General features: G+C 46.9%; 1 protein-coding gene across 1 annotated transcript; it reads right to left on the bottom strand.

Moving 5' to 3' along the window:
• Positions 1-15,047: 15,047 nt before the first annotated feature.
• LOC105278621 lies at positions 15,048-15,668 on the bottom strand. Its single transcript, XM_026970760.1, has one exon. It carries the CDS (start codon positions 15,666-15,668, stop codon positions 15,048-15,050), a length of 621 nt encoding a protein of 206 aa, XP_026826561.1.
• Between the last annotated feature and the right edge of the window lie 4,277 nt (positions 15,669-19,945).

Below are 19,945 nucleotides of genomic sequence, written 5' to 3'. Positions count from 1 at the left end.
ATCTATATTTACATCATCTATGCCTATAAAAATAACTTTATGATTATTCAACATTTTTGAGATTCTTGTTCATTTCGAAAAACAAATGCTAAGGCACTTACACACACACACGCACGCACGCACGCACGCACGCACGCACGCACGCACACTATACAATGTAATCTATGGAATTATCTCAAAGCATATAAAATATATACCTGCTACATAATCGCTGTCGAATGGATTCCGTAAACAATCGACCGATGGTTCAATAACACTTTTGACTCTTTCAACTATTGGGTCATCAGGAATAGTCATCTTTCCGCCGCCTCAATTATTAATTAATAATTATATATACATATGCTCATATATACTATATGTAAATATACTTATATACAATACCTGTTGTGAAAACTTCTTTACGTATTTCCGCAAAATGTTTCCGAGTCCTCTTTTTTAAATTATCCCAGCAACTTTTTAGCGACGTCACATTTCGGTTTGCTTGCATGCATTTGCTATTAAACTCACGACTTACGTCTAACCAGCACTTCTCTTTTTCTTTGCTAGTCATAGCGTCGGTTTGCTTGTTTGTAATTATGTGTTTCTTACTGTTACGTCCAGGAGGCTCCACGGTTTCTCGCTTCCACAGGAAATATTAAATTTAGAAATAGAGAAAAATAACAATTAAGAACCAATCCTCACCAACGAAAAGTACGACCGGACGAATGGAGGGGCCAAGTGGTCTTAGCAAAATGTCACGAAAAGATATATGAACCATAAAGCTCACAAACTTTTCCATCCTCTTTGACGCTTATACTCAGCCGAAACACTCGATAGGCTAAATATATCTGGGGTTAACAGCTAAAATCACAGGGAAGACCGCTCCAGATCCGGAAAAGCGGAGCGACACTTGGGAGACGTCACCCGCTGACGGCAATAAAGTAATCCACCGAATCTAAATACTGAGAAATTCTGCCATATATGGGCAGCCGCGAACCAGATGCGCGATATAAATAGATTTAGACTAATGGAAATGTAAACGTGGATTGTTATATGTAGGATCGACGGAGGGGTCATCACAAGTGCCACACTTTAATTCTCGAAAACAAAATCATAAATCCATCAGATATCACGGTAATTTCAGAAGCAACAAACGCTGCTTCATTAGAAACAAATTTTTCTTATTTCCTTCTTTTCTCGGAACAGAATACCCCCTCCTAAGTTCTTTTAGCCCTATATAAAGGGAACAATTTGGCCAGAGCGCGTCTTTGGTCTTTGAGCATTGAGTATTACGTTTGAGCATTGTTTCATTCCCGTGATCGGGACGTCGCGTTAAAAAAGTAGAGTCAGTGATAGTCTCCACGCCAAGACTCTCTGGTCCGGTTGGCTCCCTCATCCAAGCCATCGAAGTACTCCATCCGAAGAGCAGCACCGAAGAAAGTAAGTCAAAATTCGCATGATAATTTTATTTTTCTCCCCTTCAAGCGTTTCGTGGCTTTTTATTTTTTTCACATTACCGAACAAAGTTTATTCCGTTTTCCCGTTTTAAGTGGCCCATATAAATCGCGGACGGAGTAGTTTCCCGGCAGAATTAGTGTCGACCGAGCAAAGGGCACCCTTCACCGAACTGGCAGCAACCGAGCAACCGGGGAAACCCAAGCCCACTACGATCCCTTTGTTGCGATTCTACCGAGCGACTATCAGCACTTTCGATTAACATACCTTCTCCTTCTTCAACATACGCGAATCCACCTTCTTCACTCCGCTACTCCGCTCTTTCCCTCCCCGAACTGTCTCCTCGATGATACTCACCCATCCCCTCCTCGGAGCTCGAGCAGTATCTTAACTCGGCCATCCCTTCCCCAATTCCTGAAGTATGTCCGAAACCACTCATTCCCCCTCCACCTCCAGTCCCTGAAAACGCCAAGTTTTCCGGGCTACCTATCCCTACCATTACCGCGTTAAGTCCTGGGAATTTTCCCAGGGCGCTTTCCAATTATTATTTGAATATTTCCTCGATTTTTTCCCCACCTACTCTTTTCCCCTTCCGCCTCACACCGTAATCTGAGGATCCGAATCTATCAACGTACCTGCCCTCAGGAACGCTGGTCCTAATACATTCGTTCCTTTTATCACCAACAACCGTATCCATCCCGTGCTTATCCCCGTATCCTACGTTCGAGAATTCTTATTTAAGTTTAATTAAACACTCCGAAATTTAACCTGTCTAGATAATTTAATATAAAATTATACGGATTTATAAATATGTAATCGATACCTTCAAATTAACCAAAATTATAGTTTTAATTTCCGTTACTCATTAGAATTATAATGCCGTTTTGAGATCCGATTCCAAATTTTCATTTTTTTTATTTATCTATTTCATGTAAGTCATGAATGTATCAAAAGCTTGCGAATTATAATGCTGACTAGGGAAAAGCCTGTCTACGCCAGGCGTTAAGGTGACTGTGAATATTTTTTCAACCGTATCGACAATGTGTCGAAACTATCACACTGACCTAGTGCTAACGAATTTCGAAATTATCATCGATATGTTCATGTTTTTCGGGTCACTGATAAGAAATCCAGAATCGAAATTGCAAAATCTAAAATAGCGAATCCAATATGGCGGATTTTAGTGACTAACGGTATCCATTATGGATACTCTTACCTCCGTTATTAGCTGGTGAAATATTATCACGAGAGTGTGCCACGGGGAGGCTGCGGTAGGATTTTACACTCCATTTTTTGGGTTTTTAATATTTTTGTTTTTTTATATTTTTAATATATATTTTTTGTTTTTGGTTTTTTTACCATTTTGAATTTTGAAATTTCGACTCTGCATTCGTCATCAGTAACCGAAAAAACATGCACATACCGAGTTTGATACGTATCTATAATGGAATATCAAAGTTAGCCACTTGAAGCCTCCATATTGGATCAGCCATTTTGAATTTCTCAAATTTGACTCCGGATTCATAATCAGTGACCTAGTTTCCACCAAAGTCTTCAATCCGCTCCTGCTTCGGTGCGGATTGAATTTAATATACTGTTTCCACTAGAAGCGAAGTAGAACAAAATAGAAGTGAGAAAGATTATTATTTCAGTACAGCCAACTTAACTTTTGCTTCTAAAAACAAATATAACCTCTGAAGAGTATACACTTATACAGTTAGTTGAGATGGTTGAGACTCAAATAAGTTATAAAAATAGGAGTTATCGTATTAATTAATCATAAAGAAAAAATCAGTTGAGTAAAAAAATGGATATTAAAACAATTTTATTAAATCATCAATTTAATGTAACAAAGATAATTAATAATTGCACTTTAGCAATTATGAATACAAATATAACCTTTTTGCAAAATATATTAAAAATACAACAAAATAATACAACAGTATTACTCATGATGAAGAAAGACCTGAAGAAACTAAATCGAGCAAAACGAAGATTTTGGATGAAAACTCGCAGTAAACATTGGTGGAAAATAATAGTACTTAATCACTTTTTAAATGAGGATTGGCTTGAATGTTTCAGAATGAAACGTACAACTTTTCAATTTATTTGTGAAGTTGCGTTCAGAACTTTGTCCTGCAAATCCATTTCTGGTTTCTAAAGAACCATTAAGTGTTGAACAAAAAGTGGCTATAACATTATATTATTTAGCAAGTTGTTGCGAGTATCGTATAGTTGCGAATATTTTTGGGGTTCATAAAACATCTGTATGAAGATCTGTTCATGATACAATTGATGCTGTTAATCAAATACTTTTGCCAAAATTTATAAAAATGCCTGATATTAATGAAGGTGCGATGATATCTACAGCATATGAAGCTCGTACTAACATTCCACAAGTAATAGGTGCAATAGATAGTACCCACATCCCTATTCTACCACTTGTAGATGGTTATAAAGATTATGTCAATCGCAAAGGATGGCCATCTATTATATTTCAAGCAGTAGTAGATAATAATTTAAGGTAAAATAAAATAGTTATATATAATATAACTTTATATATATAATAAAAGATATTCAATCTTAAGTAATCAATGTTTTCACTTTAATAAGGTTTAGAAATGTCAACTGCCAAGCCCCTGGATCTTGCCATGATGCAGCTGTATTTAAAAATTCTCTGCTGTTTAAAGAAGCAGAACGTATTATTCCAAAGGTATATTGTTTTAAAACAAGAATTTACTCTGCAATATTTTTGAAAAGTAAAATAATCGCAGTATTTATTTCAGAAAACAAAACTAATCAACGATGTTGAAATACCATATTTTTTGGTTAGAAATCCAGCATACCCTCTACTACCGTAGATAATGAAAGGATATACAAAAATTGCGCATTTAACACCCCAAGAGGAATCATTTAATGTGTATTTAAATAGTAATAGAGTAGATATTGAACTGGCATTTGGACGTCTTAAAGCACGATGGCGTTGCCTATCAAAACGTATAGATTTACATTATACCAGTGTGCCTAAAGTAGTTATTGCATGTTGCGTATTACATAATATTTTAGAATGTAAAAACGAACCAATTTTACCTCAGTGGATGCAATCAGTTGAATCATTTGAAAATATATTTCCTCAATCTGCAAGAAATGAATGTAGGACATATGATTCTTATGATGCTACCAATATACGAGATGCTCTATGTGATTATATAACACAATATCCTTTAAGAAAAATCATATCAAATTATATAAATGATATAAAAGTAATATAAAACATAAAAGTTTTAACTTGGATTTCAATAAAATAATTATTCTTATTAAGAAGTCATTTTTTTTATATTTGCTACATTTTCTTTATTACATACATACCCAGAAAACATTTTCTGCAATTACAAATGTGGCAACAAATTATGTTTGCCGGAAGGTCGCAAATGGAAAACATACTTTGTAAACATACTTTATTGCAATTCTGTTAGCACACTTCCGTCAATATGCAACATTTTCACCGTTCTATTGTCAGATCTGCTCTAATGTTATCGTCAATTTGACTGTGGAATATGTTCGTCAAATTTGGTTCACATTGGAGACCAACTGAGGACACAGTAGGCTCTGGCTTTGGCATTATAGTTCCGCTGACATTTGTTTCTCATTTGACAACATCCCACAACCAAAATGTTTGCTGGGTACATATTATATATACATACCCAGTAAGCAAACTGTCAGCAGTATGTCGACAGATTGGCAGCAGATTCAATCAGAATAATGCAACAAATCCGGTACCATCTGTGTCCGCATTAAGATTGTGTTTTGCCAGCAGATCCTGCTAACATGATCTGACAGCTGATTGGTGACAGAAACCGAACAGAGCCTGCCGACATAACCTGGCACAACTGATAGTCGTGATATTAATTCGTCTATTCGCGTATCTATGCCACGTAATAGTGGTACTAACTGTTCTGATTATCGTAGGATACAATTTAATAGGCTCTCCTTCGTAGGCGTTAATGTACGCGACAATTGTTGCATCTTACATGATAAATCGATCTGTATAATCTTCAACATTGACTACACTGCGCAGATCCTGGTCTATTTCTGCCGCCAGGTTGTCGGCAGGCTCTGTTCGGTTTCTGTCGCCAATCTGCTTCCAACTACACTGCGCAGATCCTGCTCTATTTCTGCCGCCAATCTGCCACCAGGTTATGTCGGCAGGCTCTGTTCAGTTTCTGCCGCCAATCTGCTGTCAGATCATGTTATAAGCAGGATCTGCTGGCAGAACACAATCTTAATGCGGACACAGATGGTACCGGATTTGTTGCATTATTCTGATTGAATCTGCTGCCAATCTGTCGGCATACTGCTGACAGTGTGCTTACTGGGTGGATTTTGTACCCAATCTGTGGCCTCTCTGCTCACATATTCTGTCGAACAGACATTGGCAAAAATCTGTACGCGCAGGTTTGGCTGACTGGGTATATATATAATAATACCATAAACTTAATTCAGCCAGGAGAAATCAATCAATGTAATAATTTTAGTTTCAACCAAATATATATATAACGTTACAAACATTTGTGAACACTATTAAAAATAAAATTTGTTCTTTGATACAAACGTCTCATAAACTATTCTATTCCTTGCCTTATACTTAATCACAATATAGGAGACGCCAGTATTCACAGCCCATTTTTTTAACGTCGTCTTTGTCTTTGTTGAAGTAATGTCTTTGGTAATGCCTCGAGAGGCTTATAAAGCTAATTGGTCTATAACATAATCTTAAATGTAAAAATCGCAACTATAAAAACTAATTATGGATACCGGTCCTTTTTTATCTTTATAATTATTTAATTTGTTATTTTAGTAGATATATGGGGTGGGTTCTGACTCATGGGGCAACGAGGGGGGTGAGGGGGAGAGGGGCTGAGTCAGGAGGGGGGCTAAGTCAGCAGGGAGGGATGAGTCAGCGGGGGGGTTCGTTGTAGACCAGCACGAACATGTTCACGGTCACGGGGAGGGTGCTGACTCAGCAGGGGTATCATGTTCGCATCGGAGGGATGAATCAGCAGGGGGGTCGTATATTGTTACATGTGGTACAGCGCTATTGTTACCTATTGCATCATCAGCGCAATTTTATATACTCTTGGACCTGCACGAACATGTTCAAGGTCAGGCGATACTATCGCTAATTTTGCGGACGCGGCGTCTAACGTATTACTTTCTATAATGCTAGCTACTGATACTACATAGATGTTATACAGATAGGTACAAGGAGGGGAGGTGAGGAGGTTCAACGCGATAAAAAGACGCAATTTGATCGGAAACAATACTTTAATTAACGTAATTAATGTGTTTACATACAGAACATATATATATATATATATATATATATATATAACGTATAACATAATATAATGCAATAGATAATGCAATAGATAATGTGCGCGTGCGCATGGAGACATCGTCCTCGCGCGACGGAGAGCGTTCTTACACCTCGGAGCACGCGCACGTCCGTCGCTCGCACGTCGAGCAATGACGTTCTACGTCGTTAACGTCCTCGTTCATCGCCTTGAACCGCTCTGCATAGAACGGGACGCCCTCGTACTTCGCCAGTTCACTTTTTAACGGTGTCCGTTCCTCCTCCCGCTTTGCCCGTTCGTTATAATATTGTCTTTCCTCTATCGACCTTTCCTCCTTCACACGTCGCTTTCCATCGATTATGTAGGTATAGGTCGTTCGGTATAGACCGTCCATCACCGTCAGTTCGCATAACCGCCCGAGACCGGCGGGAATCGTGACGCACAGCGCTACGTCCCTGTCCTCGACCTTGTAGGCGATGTCCTCCGTGTAGTACCGCCAGTCCCATGAACTTCTTCGCGTCCCTGTTTCCGCGTCCTTGCACTCTCGCAGCATCCGCGTGTACAGTGCCCTTCGCACGTGATACGGACAGTCCACGACGCTCCTCTTTTGAATCACGACTCCCTGCCTCGTGGAACGTTCGCCGGTTCGACGTACACCGATCTCGCAGTCGCGCAGAAAACGCGCTACCGGGATTCGCTGAACGCTCCCGGGCCCGGTCTCTTCCGGAGTATCGTCCCCGAGAACATCGTGGACGTCCCCGAGAACTTCGTTCACGTCCTCCTCGAGAGGGCTCATGCGTTCGTTGTAGACCCAATGTCGCATCTTCGCGCGTCGGAACAGCGGAGATCGCCGGTCACGCGTCTACGTCTGCGTAGCCTTGTCACAGACCGATCCGCGCGACCCTCGCGCCTCGATCGCTTGACACTTGTGACATGCGATGATCCGCGGCGGCGGTCCGTCTATGTGCATACGCTGCCCGGGCTGGTGTAGTGCGCGTAGCACTTGCGGTACCGTCGCACCTCGGGATCGCGTCTCAGGTGTTCCGGTAACCTGTTCCACAACCCTTCCACGTAGTCGCCGTATCGTTCCAGGAGAATGATCTTCGGAACGTACTGCAACTGCTCGTTGGTCAGACCGAGAATCTCACTATCGTCCGGCAGCAACAGGAACATCATCGCGTTTGCTCGATCGGACACACTTCCCGTTTTATATAGGCATCACTTACTGCGCAGTTTCGCACACGTCCGCAAAATTAGCGATGGTATCCGCTCGTCAGACCGAGAATCTTTTATTATTACATAGTGCAACATCAGCACAATTTCATATACGCTTGGACTTACACGAACATGTTCAAGGACACGGGGGGGCTGACTCAGCAGAGGTATCATGTTTACATCGGAGGGCTGAATCAGTGGGGGGGGGGGTCGTATATTGTTACAATTGTTACATGTGGTACAGCGCTATTGTTACCTATTGCATCATCACTATTATTATATTTTTCTCGGAACGCGCCCCGAAACTGCGCAGTAGCGCAAATGGCGGCAGCGCTATCGTTACATATTGCATCATCCCTATGTTTATATACTCTTGGACCTGCACGAACATGTTCAAGGCCAGGTGATCAACGTTTTTTTGCGGACCTGCACGGACGCGTTCACGTTGCCTGTCCTATGCAATGTCGTATGGACGCGACGTCTAACGTATTACTCTATGATGCTAGCCACTAATACAACATAGATGTTATACAGATAGGTACAGGTAGAAGAGGTGAAGAGGTTCAACGTGATAAAAAGACGCAATTTGATCGGAAAAAATACTGTAATTAACGTGAAAAATGTGTTTACATACAGAACATATATGGGGCATTCTTTTTCAAGCGGACCACCCCCTCTATCCAAAATTCTGCTTAACCAAATAATTTCTTTCTGGACTCAAATTGTAGGTACATATGTTTACTTTCATTAGCACTCTGGCCTTTTTGGAAATTCAAACTGACGGGCCTAAAATGGCGGCTATAGTTCACGAAATACTGATTGAAAATGCTTGAATGTTCAATTAGATAGGCCAAAATTCATTCGACTGTCATTAAAATCGGTATCCAAAGATTCTCCGGGTCTCTGATGAAGAATCCGCAGTCAGATTTTCAAAATTCAAAATGGCGGATGCAACATGGCGGATCGAAATTTCAAGTATTCTCTCGATTTCCATGAAATTCGGTATCCAGGGATTCTTTGGGTCGCTAATCATGAAGCTGCATCCAAATTTGCAGAATTAATAATGGCGGATCCAATATGGTCGACGAAAATAGCGAAAATTGTCTCAATTGCCCTGTAAATCGGTATCCGGAGTTTTTCGGAGTGCCAATCGAGAATCCGCTGTCAGAATTGTAAATCCAATATGGCGGTCTGACATTTTTCTTCAATTTCAATTGTTCACAAAAATACACAAGTTCACTTTGTATTTTTTAAAGAAAAGTTTATTCCATGAGTGATATTGGAGAATCGTTTGATTAATAAGGTTTTTTCTGGTAGAATTGTGAAAGAGTGACTTTTCATAATGTTCGGTATAGCAAGTGCTGCCTCGAATCTTTTATTCAGCTTCCTATTCATTCTTTCGTGCTCAATTTTGCTGAAATAAAATATTTTAATTGTTTTGAAATGTTTCTGAGCCCACTTGAAGATTTTCAAGATTTCGATATTGAAGCCGAATGGCATTATAGTGCGACTGCACATGGTAAGAGTGGTGTTGATGGTATTGGCGCTACATTCAAAAGAGAAACATACAGAGTAAGTCTTTTAGCTAAACCATCGGACGCTATGTTAACATCACAAGTTCTATTCAAGTGGGCTCAGAAACATTTCAAAACAATTAAAATATTTTATTTCAGCAAAATTGAGCACGAAAGAATGAATAGGAAGCTGAATAAAAGATTCGAGTCAGCACTTGCTATACCGAACATTATGAAAAGTCACTCTTTCACAATTCTACCAGAAAAAACCTTATTAATCAAACGATTCTCCAATATCACTCATGGAATAAACTTTTCTTTAAAAAATACGAAGTGAACTTGTGTATTTTTGTGAACAATTGAAATTGAAGAAAAATGTCAGACCGCCATATTGGATTTACAATTCTGACAGCGGATTCTCGATTGGCACTTCGAAAAACTCCGGATACCGATTTACAGGGCAATTGAGACAATTTTCGCTATTTTCGTCGACATATTGGATCCGCCATTATTAATTCTGCAAATTTGGATGCAGCTTCATGATTAGCGACCCAAAGAATCCCCGGATACCGAATTTCATGGAAATCGAGAGAATACTTGAAATTTCGATCCGCCATGTTGCATCCGCCATTTTGAATTTTGAAAATCTGACTGCGGATTCTTCATCAGAGACCCGGAGAATCTTTGGATACCGATTTTAATGACAGTCGAATGAATTTTGGCCTATCTAATTGAACATTCAAGCGTTTTCAATCAGTATTTCGTGAACTATAGCCGCCATTTTAGGCCCGTCAGTTTGAATTTCCAAAAAGGCCAGAGTGCTAATGAAAGTAAACATATGTACCTACAATTTGAGTCCAGAAAGAAATTATTTGGTTAAGCAGAATTTTGGATAGAGGGGGTGGTCCGCTTGAAAAAGAATGCCCCATATATATATAATGTATAACATATTATAGTGCAATAGATAATGTGCGCGTGGAGACTGCTGGTATGCGGCGTGTAACTTAAAAATGACTAAAAACCATAACCAGCAGTTCACAATCGAGCAGATCGTTCCGGTCGAAGTCCGCGCTGTCGCTTATGGCCCTAAGAGCGCTGGAAGGATCCTCCACACCCGCGGCGATGTGCCTGAAGGCGCGAAGTTTAGTCTCGGCGCGTCCGACGACGCCGGTCATCGTGGCGATCACGCGTTGGATGCAGTGCCGCAATCCGTATAGGAAGCGCACTGTCGGTGCGGACAGGGTCAATCGTCCGGACGGAGTGTCTAGATGTATCGTTGGCTGGCTGTTGATGGTAGCGAAGCGCACCGTCCGGTCACCCAGCTGCATGGGCGGAGGCGGACCGTGCTCGCCGTTAGCCCGCGCGAGGTTGTCGCAGATTATGGCTCTACTGTCCACCAGTCCCTTCTACATTTCGGGAGTCAGCAGTATCTCCTTGCCGGTAGTGTCCCCCAGCACGATGTGCACGGCCACCGCATCCGTGGTCGAAGGGATGCCTATTCCAATCTCCAGAAACTTGTAGCCGGTCCTGGTCAAGTTGTATCTGCGGCCCAGTATCCGCATACATCGCACGTCTACGTTGGGCGTCGCGGTGACGTCTCTCCACCTGTGAGTCGAGAAAAACGATGATGACGAATCGTGACCCAGCGGCCAGCGCGTGCGTAACTTACTCGCGACGTCGCTTCTTCAGCGCACCCCCGTCCTCCACAGGCCACGGAGCTGCGGTCCCCATCTGGTCGAGAGGTAACGTGACGTGGTACATTGCGCAGTGGGCAGGTCCTCTACACTCAGAATATGAACGCCTGACTGACGTATCCTCAGCGGGACGCAGTTTATATACCCGCCTGCTCCCATGTATAAGCACGTTACGTAGAGGGGAATGCGTGGTCGTGCTGGGGGTCGACTATTCGAACGCGGTTCCTCAAATGTTCGGACATCCTCCAGCCGTTCGAAATATCTCTGCACACGAGTCAGCTGTCCACGCTTCCGCAGTTACCCCTCATAGTGAAACGCGAGTACGGTAGAAACATCGCTATGTCAGCTCGCCACAGGCCAGCGTACCTGCTGACCATGGCACGCGTCTCGTAGCCCGTCTATCGTACGGGGAGTTTCCCATAATCCTTCTTCGGGATTCAATTCCCTTTTTCGCATATACGGAGCGAGATAAAGTGACCCGGCCATCCATAGCGCGATTGTGAAGACGCGCTTCATCTTGCTGACACCGCGCGAAAAGAGCAAACCCTTCATATCATGCGCTCTATAAAGACAACGCATCATGCGACACACTATCATTCCTATTGTAACCGACAACCCGACATCTGTTAATTGTGTTGTGACATCTGTTAATCTGTTAATTAAACTATAGATAATTTGGTGGATGCAACCGATGCTGTCCACGCGGCGGTAGAGATGGCGGCGCACACCGCTGCCGCACTGGCCGCGAGAACGCGCGAGACACAGGCGGGCCTCAACCGTCTCGGCACAGAGATGGACGAGGCCTATCTGTCACAACTTGAGCAGATCATGTAAGTACGAACGCACACACATAAAACCAATGACCCGACCTATACTGCGAACGGTGTAACGAGTAAAGTGTACATGATCTTCCAGGCGCAACCTGAGAACGTGTCTGCAAGACATAGATGAGGTGCTGCAGCACAGGCTGCAATTTTTCGATGGAATCCAGCTGATCATCGGCAGAGCTGTTGGAAGGCAGTACGCACGCGCCAACACACCACCACCCGAGTAAGTAATGCTACCTCATACGTTGCTTCGGCGTCTACACCTATACCAGTGTTAATATGTGTGTATTCCCTTTTGTAGCAGACCCCCCGCACAGTAGCAGTGGACGTATGGAAGAAGAGCAACACGTGCGTCCACAAACACACACACACACACACACACACACACACACACACACACACTGTACAAATAGATATATACAGGGTGTAACAAAAGTCTGGAAACGGTCGAATATTTTATAAACTATGCATTTTAGAATGAAATGTTTCAGACAAAAGTTGTTTGGTTCGAAGAGGCACATAAGATGGTGTCAATGGTTTGACCTTGAGTGAACATGCCAAAGTCAGAAAGAGTTCAACTTTGTTTTTTTAAATTGAACACCCTATTTATTATTGTATATCCTTGTAGCTTACCTCGAGAGCTTTCCAAAACACTATATGAAAGTATTTTTTCGCTCATTACTCTGTGAGTTATGAGGCTTGAAAGTTATTAGTACCGCCGGCATTAGCATTACCCAAGGTGTACCGCATGGAGGTTGCACGGTCGGATTTACACCTCGTGTGTGTGTGTGTGTGTGTGCGCGCGTGTCGTGTGTGCGCGTGCGTACGTGCGTGTGTGTGTGTGTGCGTGTGTGTGTGTGCGTGCGCGCGTGTGTGTGCACGGCAGGGATCAGGACCCCGGGGCTCGTCACTGCTCTGGTATTTCAAGACTCCAAACCCTCCCTGCCGTGACGTGTATTTGTTGTGCGTGCGTGCGTTTCGTTTAGTTGAGTAAGTGTTCAAATTGACCTCCGTCTGCTGCTTGACAGTGGCCTAGTCGTAGATAAAAATTATTTAAAACATTTCGTCTCATCTCTGCCGAGATAAGATCGCTTTGCTGTATTATACGTTCCCTAAGGTCCACAAGGTTGGCAGGTTTTGTTTCGTATACATTATTTTTAAGATATCCCCCAAAAAAATAATCGACAGGTGTAAGATCTGGTGATCTAGCAGGCCACTCTATTTGACCACGTCTTCCTATCCATCGATTTGGAAAAGTATTATCCAAACACGCACGCACGCACGCGCACACACGACACGCGCGCACACACACACACACACACACGAGGTGTAAATCCGACCGTGCAACCTCCATGCGGTACACCTTGGGTAATGCTAATGCCGGCGGTACTAATAACTTTCAAGCCTCATAACTCACAGAGTAATGGGCGAAAAAATACTTTCATATAGTGTTTTGGAAAGCTCTCGAGGTAAGCTACAAGGATATGCAATAATAAATAGGGTGTTCAATTTAAAAAAACAAAGTTGAACTCTTTCTGACTTTGGCATGTTCACTCAAGGTCAAACCAATGACACCATCTTATGTGCCTCTTCGAACCAAACAACTTTTGTCTGAAACATTTCATTCTAAAATGCATAGTTTATAAAATATTCGACCGTTTCCAGACTTTTGTTACACCCTGTATACAGGGTGTTTCCTAAGTAAGTAGACAAACTTAAGGAGGATATTCCTTGGCTTATTTTAAGAAGAAAAGGTCATATAAACATATGTCCTAAACTGCTTTGTTTTCCAAAAAAAGTACATCACTGTTTTCGTTCACTTTTCGGATAGCGTGCTTTTGCAGTACGAGTCAACAGCGATGGGGATGGAGTGGGAATGGTCTCGCGGCGCCGCAAGTGAACACTCGTTTCAGACTGCGCCGCGCGGCCGCCGCGAGACCATTCCCACTCCATCCCCACCGCTGTTGAGTCGTACTGCAAAAGCACGCTATCCGGCATCACTGCTATCACGTTATCTTTGACGCAAACTTTATTAGTTCCTATTAAGTTTAGTAATTTTATTAATTATGGTAAATTACACAAACGCCGAAATGGCAGATATGCATTTCGTATACGGTCTTGCTAATGGAAACGCTCGTCAAGCAAGACGTATTTACAATGACAGATACTTTTTTTTGAAAACAAAGCAGTTTAGGACATATGTTTATATGACCTTTTCTTCTTAAAATAAGCCAAGGAATATCCTCCTTAAGTTTGTCTACTTACTTAGGAAACACCCTGTATATATATAATAGTATAGATAAAATAGTATAGGGTATAAGTATATATATAGTATTAGTGTTATAGGCTATAAACATATATATATATATATATAAATAATTTAGTATTGAACACCATTAGTGTATAATACATGTATAGATATAGAAATACAAATACATAGTGTATATAAACGACCACTATTTCATTATTCCAAATCCCGCGACGGTCCACCCATCCACCACGCGTGCAGCGTCAGCACGTTCTCCAACGCGCAGACCCCGCTGTGCGCGCTGTAGAGGTACGTTCCGCGATCGGGGCCCACCAACTCGCTCAGGCGCGCGATGTCCTCGAAGTCGTCGTCGATGGACCTGACGGTGACGCGGCGTTCGCCCACGAGATCGCCGAGGATACCCTCCAGCCACCGCCTCTTCTCCGCGCCTTTTACGTAGACGAGCCTGTCGTCACCTCCTCCTCCCACGATGGATACCGCTCTAAGGATAAGAGCGCCGGCGTGTCCGTAGGGCACGTTACCGTCCGTCCAGCGGAGTCTATGGTGGTTGGCCGATAACCAGGCGGCCTGAGACCTCTCGTCCCTCGTCAGGTGACTCCATGTCACAGGTGGGCGGAAGACATGGTGCGTCAGCACTCGGTCCCACGTACGCAGTACGGCAACCTCCTTCACCGCGAAGCCGCCCTGGACAATGAAGCCCTGCAGGTCGGCGAATAGCGGCTCGACAGCCATGGGTGCTATCAGACGACGCGACGTACCACGCTCGTCAGCGGGTTGTACTCGACTACGCGATCGTGGAGTATCAGACAGTACGCCGTGGTCTCGGGCGGGACGTTACGCCTGCAGTCGAACTCTATGCGGACGTCGACGGTGGCGCTCTTCACGGTCTCGTTCTGCCTCGCACAGTCCAGCACCACGAGCGGTCCACAGTGCAGGAACTTGTTCATCATGAGCACCGCTCCATCGTCATCCCGATCGAGCGCGTAGTACGCTCTGCGGAATCTGGCATACATGTCGTACAGTATCGCGTAGCGATTCTTCGCAAAGTCCAGATGCATGTCGTCGTAGGGATAGAACGTCGAATTGAGAAACAGCTTCACGTTGGAGAGGTCGCAGGCGTCGAACAGTGACGCATCCTTCGTCGCGGCGTTCCTTCGACCGATCTGCAGCGCGAAGATGACGTAGCGCGGTTTCTCCAGCTGCGTGGCCGCTTTGATGGCCCAGGAGTGCGCGGTCGTGCTCTGCAGAAGGGGGAACTCGTACAAATCCCACGAGTGGAACGCCATACTGAGAAATCGTCCGCTTTCCAGGGTGCGCAGCAACCGTAGTTTGTTGATCTCGTTCAGGTAGACGTGCGGCATACGCCACTGCACCTTGTGCAGGTCTATCCGCGCCCCGTGTCGATCGCCCGACAGCACGACGCAATTGTTGTCGTTGCGCGCACGAATCGAACGAGCAGAACGAGCTCGTGCCGCGCGTTGATCACCACGCGTCTGTAGTCCTCGCAGAATCCCAACAGCATCCCGAGAGGGACGCAGAGGTTGAAATCACCCGGCCCGAACGTGCCCGTCAAACTCCATCCAGCGCTCAGTAGGATATTACTGCGCGAGTGGGTCAGGGAAACGTAGTTCTTGAACGTGCTCGTCACGCCGACGTTTCGGCTCCTGTCTATCTCCACGCCGTTGAGCTCGTACCGAAGCTCGTCAAACAGGAAGGCCCACAGTTGTTCACCAGGTGCGTCTGGGGTTCACCAGGTTCAACGGGCGCCGCTTGAGCATCCCCCTCAGCTGCCGCCCCATCGACCGAGAACGTACCCTTGATGTAGAGATAGCTCTCACAGAGCAACGTGTACAGATCCTGCTGTTGTATGGGAATCCGTATCTCATCGCTGTACCCGAACGTGGTGTTGGCATACGGGTTGTACGTGTGGGTCTCGAGCCCGATGATGCGCTCGTCGAAGACCGGTTCATCGCCGATGTCGAGTACGTCGACCATCGTAGCCATTCCGAACGACGGTGTATCCCAACGAACGAAGGAAAGCTGCGTTCTCCGCGTTCAGCGTCGTACCGTTACCGCTCCTGCGCACCTTCCCCTCCTCCTCGGGACGCTCTCGCATCTGAGTAGTAGTACCTCTTCCTCTTCCGCGTCCTCCACCACCCCACAGTACGAGCATTCCCTACGGCTCTACGCAGCGCGTCGTCGTCGTCGCATGTGCAGACGCACCGTTATCTCCTCGCCGCGAAAGTCGATCGGCAGACCGTTCTGATCCACGACGCGCACCGTGATGTTGGTGACGCTCTGCGCGACGACCGGGAGGGTAAATGATCTGCCCGGGCCTTTCCGATAGTTTATATCCCGGTGGCACGTTGGGCGCGAACTCGTGTATCGTGTGCACGGGTCTGTTGTTGCTGTATGCCCCCGCCGTGACGTTGCACTCCACGCGGATGACGTTCACGCTCATGATGTTCACCGGTTTGTCGGACGCGTACCACCTGTTGGGCCGTAGTACGCGCGGCGAGAACCCCAGGAGCGGACCGATGGTGCCGGGCTTGGCGAAGTTCACCCTATAGGCGCACTTCATCTCGCTGCGCATGGTGTTGTCGTTGGCGCGTAGAGCGAGCACGTCTCCCCCCGTGCTCTCCTCACCGTCGTACATGTCGTACGTTCCGACGGAGTCGTCGTCGTCATCGTCGTCGTTGTCGTCGTCGTCGTCACCCATGGCGTCACGTCGACGGAGCACGGCGTTCCTCAGGAACCGGCTTATGGCACGGAGCTCGTAGGATCCCTCGAGAATCGTTATCAACGCGTCCCTCTCACCGAAGTAGAATCGGTTGTTGATCGCGTCGACGTTAAGTATCGAGTTGTAGGTCTCGAAATCCGCGAGACCGAGCTCGTAGGAACCGTCGCTCAGATCGATTGGCGGGAAGTAACACACCGTGAGAACACTGCTTCTACCGGTCAGCGTGAGCGTCAGCGACATGATGGATCGCCGCCCTCTACCACTCGATGTCGCGGAGAAAACGCAGACACAACTGCCCGCAGATCTGCTCGTCGTACGTCTAATATTGGTGGCGATTGTACGCGATCGACGCGGCGCCACTCAGATAGCGCTCGAGTGCGCGCGGTGGGCGCAGGTTGCCGAAACCGTCAAAGTAGACGACCTTCTCGCCCCTCTTAGCGTACGCGACCCAATGGGTCCCCGGACCCGCGGAGGCGTCGAGGTTCACGATGCCGCACTCGTTGTGACGCGCACGCGCGGGTAACGCGTCGCGCATAAACACAAAGAGGAAGTGCGAGTACGAGGACGCTGACGCCTCGTCATCCGCGATAGTGACACCGCAGAAGCGGCGGATGGTTACGCCGCAGAGGCTAAAGATAGGTCGGCAGAGACTGAACGCCACGCTCGGTCCGACTTATCACCGTTGATAAGCGCGACGCTCGGGTCCGACGCGGCGGTGTCGCTGAGGCCGCTGGAGCGATCCGTCGCCGAGGTCATGCGAATGGACGATAGCAGGGACGCGCTGCTCGCCACGCTAGGGCCGTTGGGTCGGAAGTACGTGGGCGCTCTGTTCACGAACAGTGGTCGCGGGCTAGCCAGCAGGACGAGCACCATCGACACCGTGTACGGGGTGTACATCGGTGAGACCGGCACGATGCTCGGCGACAAGCGCTTCGACGTCGGCTCGGACGACACCATATTCGTGGACGGTACGCGGTACGAGGGTACGCCCGGTCTGTACGAGCTGATCTTCATGCGCATGCCCGACGAGCGCGTGTACACCGTACAGGACACGACGATGTACCGCCAGATTCTGTCGGCGACGAACGCACACAGGCAGCGGTATCAGGCGTACAGACCGATAAAGAGTAACAAGGGCTTCAAGTACAAGCAGATTATCGCACCGTTGATGTGCATTGACTCGGCCGCGGGTCACGGCAGAGCCGGTGTGGAACCGCAGCCACCACCACCACCACCACCGCAGTCGCTTCCAACCATGAGGATAACCGACAACGCGATCGACTACGTGCACTGGGACGATCCGAACGAGCTGGTGGATCGCCTTAGGCTGATCGAGGCGTCTCGCGACGTGGGCAACGACTCGCACGACGCCGAGTTCCTGTCTATAATCGAGGAGCTCCGAGAGGCAGGTATCATTACGATCTGAAGCACCGTCCACGACGCATCGATGCCCGTGAACAAGTTCGGCGCTACCCTCGCACGGAGCGGCGACCACGAGACAGAGTTTCGGACATGCGACGTTCGCGGTTACGTGCGCGACAACGCTCTCTGCCGGGTCCCGGACGGCGACGAATACGCCACGTGGCCATACCGCGAGAGGAGTACGATGCGGTAAACCGATACCACGTGGACCAGCGGATTGGGTCGTTATCCGAGGCCCAGCGGAGGGACTATCGCGAGCTGCGGGAGGCGGTCGACGCGCTACGAGCGCACGTCGACGGTACGAACGGCGGGGTGGCTGAGTTGCGCAGGGTCGTCGAGGAAACGAGGCTGCGGATCAACGCTCAGGAGGAGTGGATTACCGCGTCGCTGTCGCAGCTCCAGTCCGACACGACCTCCCTCACGACGCAATTGCAGGCGCACGACGGGAGGATAAAGTACCTTACGGAAAACGTGGCGAAGGCGCGAACGGATGCTAGATCCAACACGAACCGATTGGACAAGGTGACGAGGACCGCACAGTCGTGCGAGGAACGGGCGAACGATCTCGAAGCAACGGTGTTGAGGCTGCGCAGCGACTGTTCGGACTCTCGAGAACCGACGGATCAGCGCTGACATACGTGAGCATCGACGACCGCCCGTAACGGGAGAGTGAAGCGAACGGACGAACGCGCCGACCGACCGACCGACCGACTGATCGACGAATCGATCAACGGGTCGATTAACGGACCGATCAACGGCCGTTCGACGGATGAACGGGGCGATCGACGGACCGATCAACGGATCGATCAACGGACGAACGGTCCGCTCGACCGACCGACGAACGAACGGGTCGATCAACGAACCGATCGTAACGGTAGATCGAATCTGTACTGAGGAGACAGGACCGGTCCGCCGAATCGCGCCACGATGAGGGTCAAGGCGCGCGGCAACGTCAGTTCGGAGAGGTTGCAACTGGTGCGCGAGTTACACGCGCCAGCGCGAAGAAACTTTCCTCGTCGTCGCGTGATCGTACGCTGATACGACGACCTGTGGCAGGCGGATCTGGTCGACGTGCAGTCGTACGCGCGGCAGAACAGAGGCTACCGCTACATACTGACGATCATCGACGCGCTGAGCAAGTACGCGTGGGCGGTACCTCTCAAGCGTAAGTCCGGAAGCGAGGTGGCCGAGGCGCTCGCTCGGATATTCCGCGACGATCGCAGGTGTCCGCGGAACCTGCAGACCGACAAGGGCAAGGAATTCTACAACGCACAGGTGCGAGAACTAGCGCGTAAGCGCGGTATAAATCACTATTCCACGCACTCGGTAATGAAGGCCTCGATAGTGGAACGCTTCAATCGTACGCTGAAGAATAAAATGTGGAAAGTGTTTACGCTCAATGGATCGTACGAGTGAGCAGACGCGTTATCGCGCCTCGTGCGAGAGTACAACGCTCGCCGGCACCGCACTATCGCC

The sequence above is a fragment of the Ooceraea biroi genome, chromosome 6, assembly GCF_003672135.1.
Source record: "Ooceraea biroi isolate clonal line C1 chromosome 6, Obir_v5.4, whole genome shotgun sequence".
In the NCBI taxonomy this organism is placed as follows: domain Eukaryota; kingdom Metazoa; phylum Arthropoda; class Insecta; order Hymenoptera; family Formicidae; genus Ooceraea; species Ooceraea biroi.
This window is presented reverse-complemented; position numbering and strand designations above follow the sequence as displayed.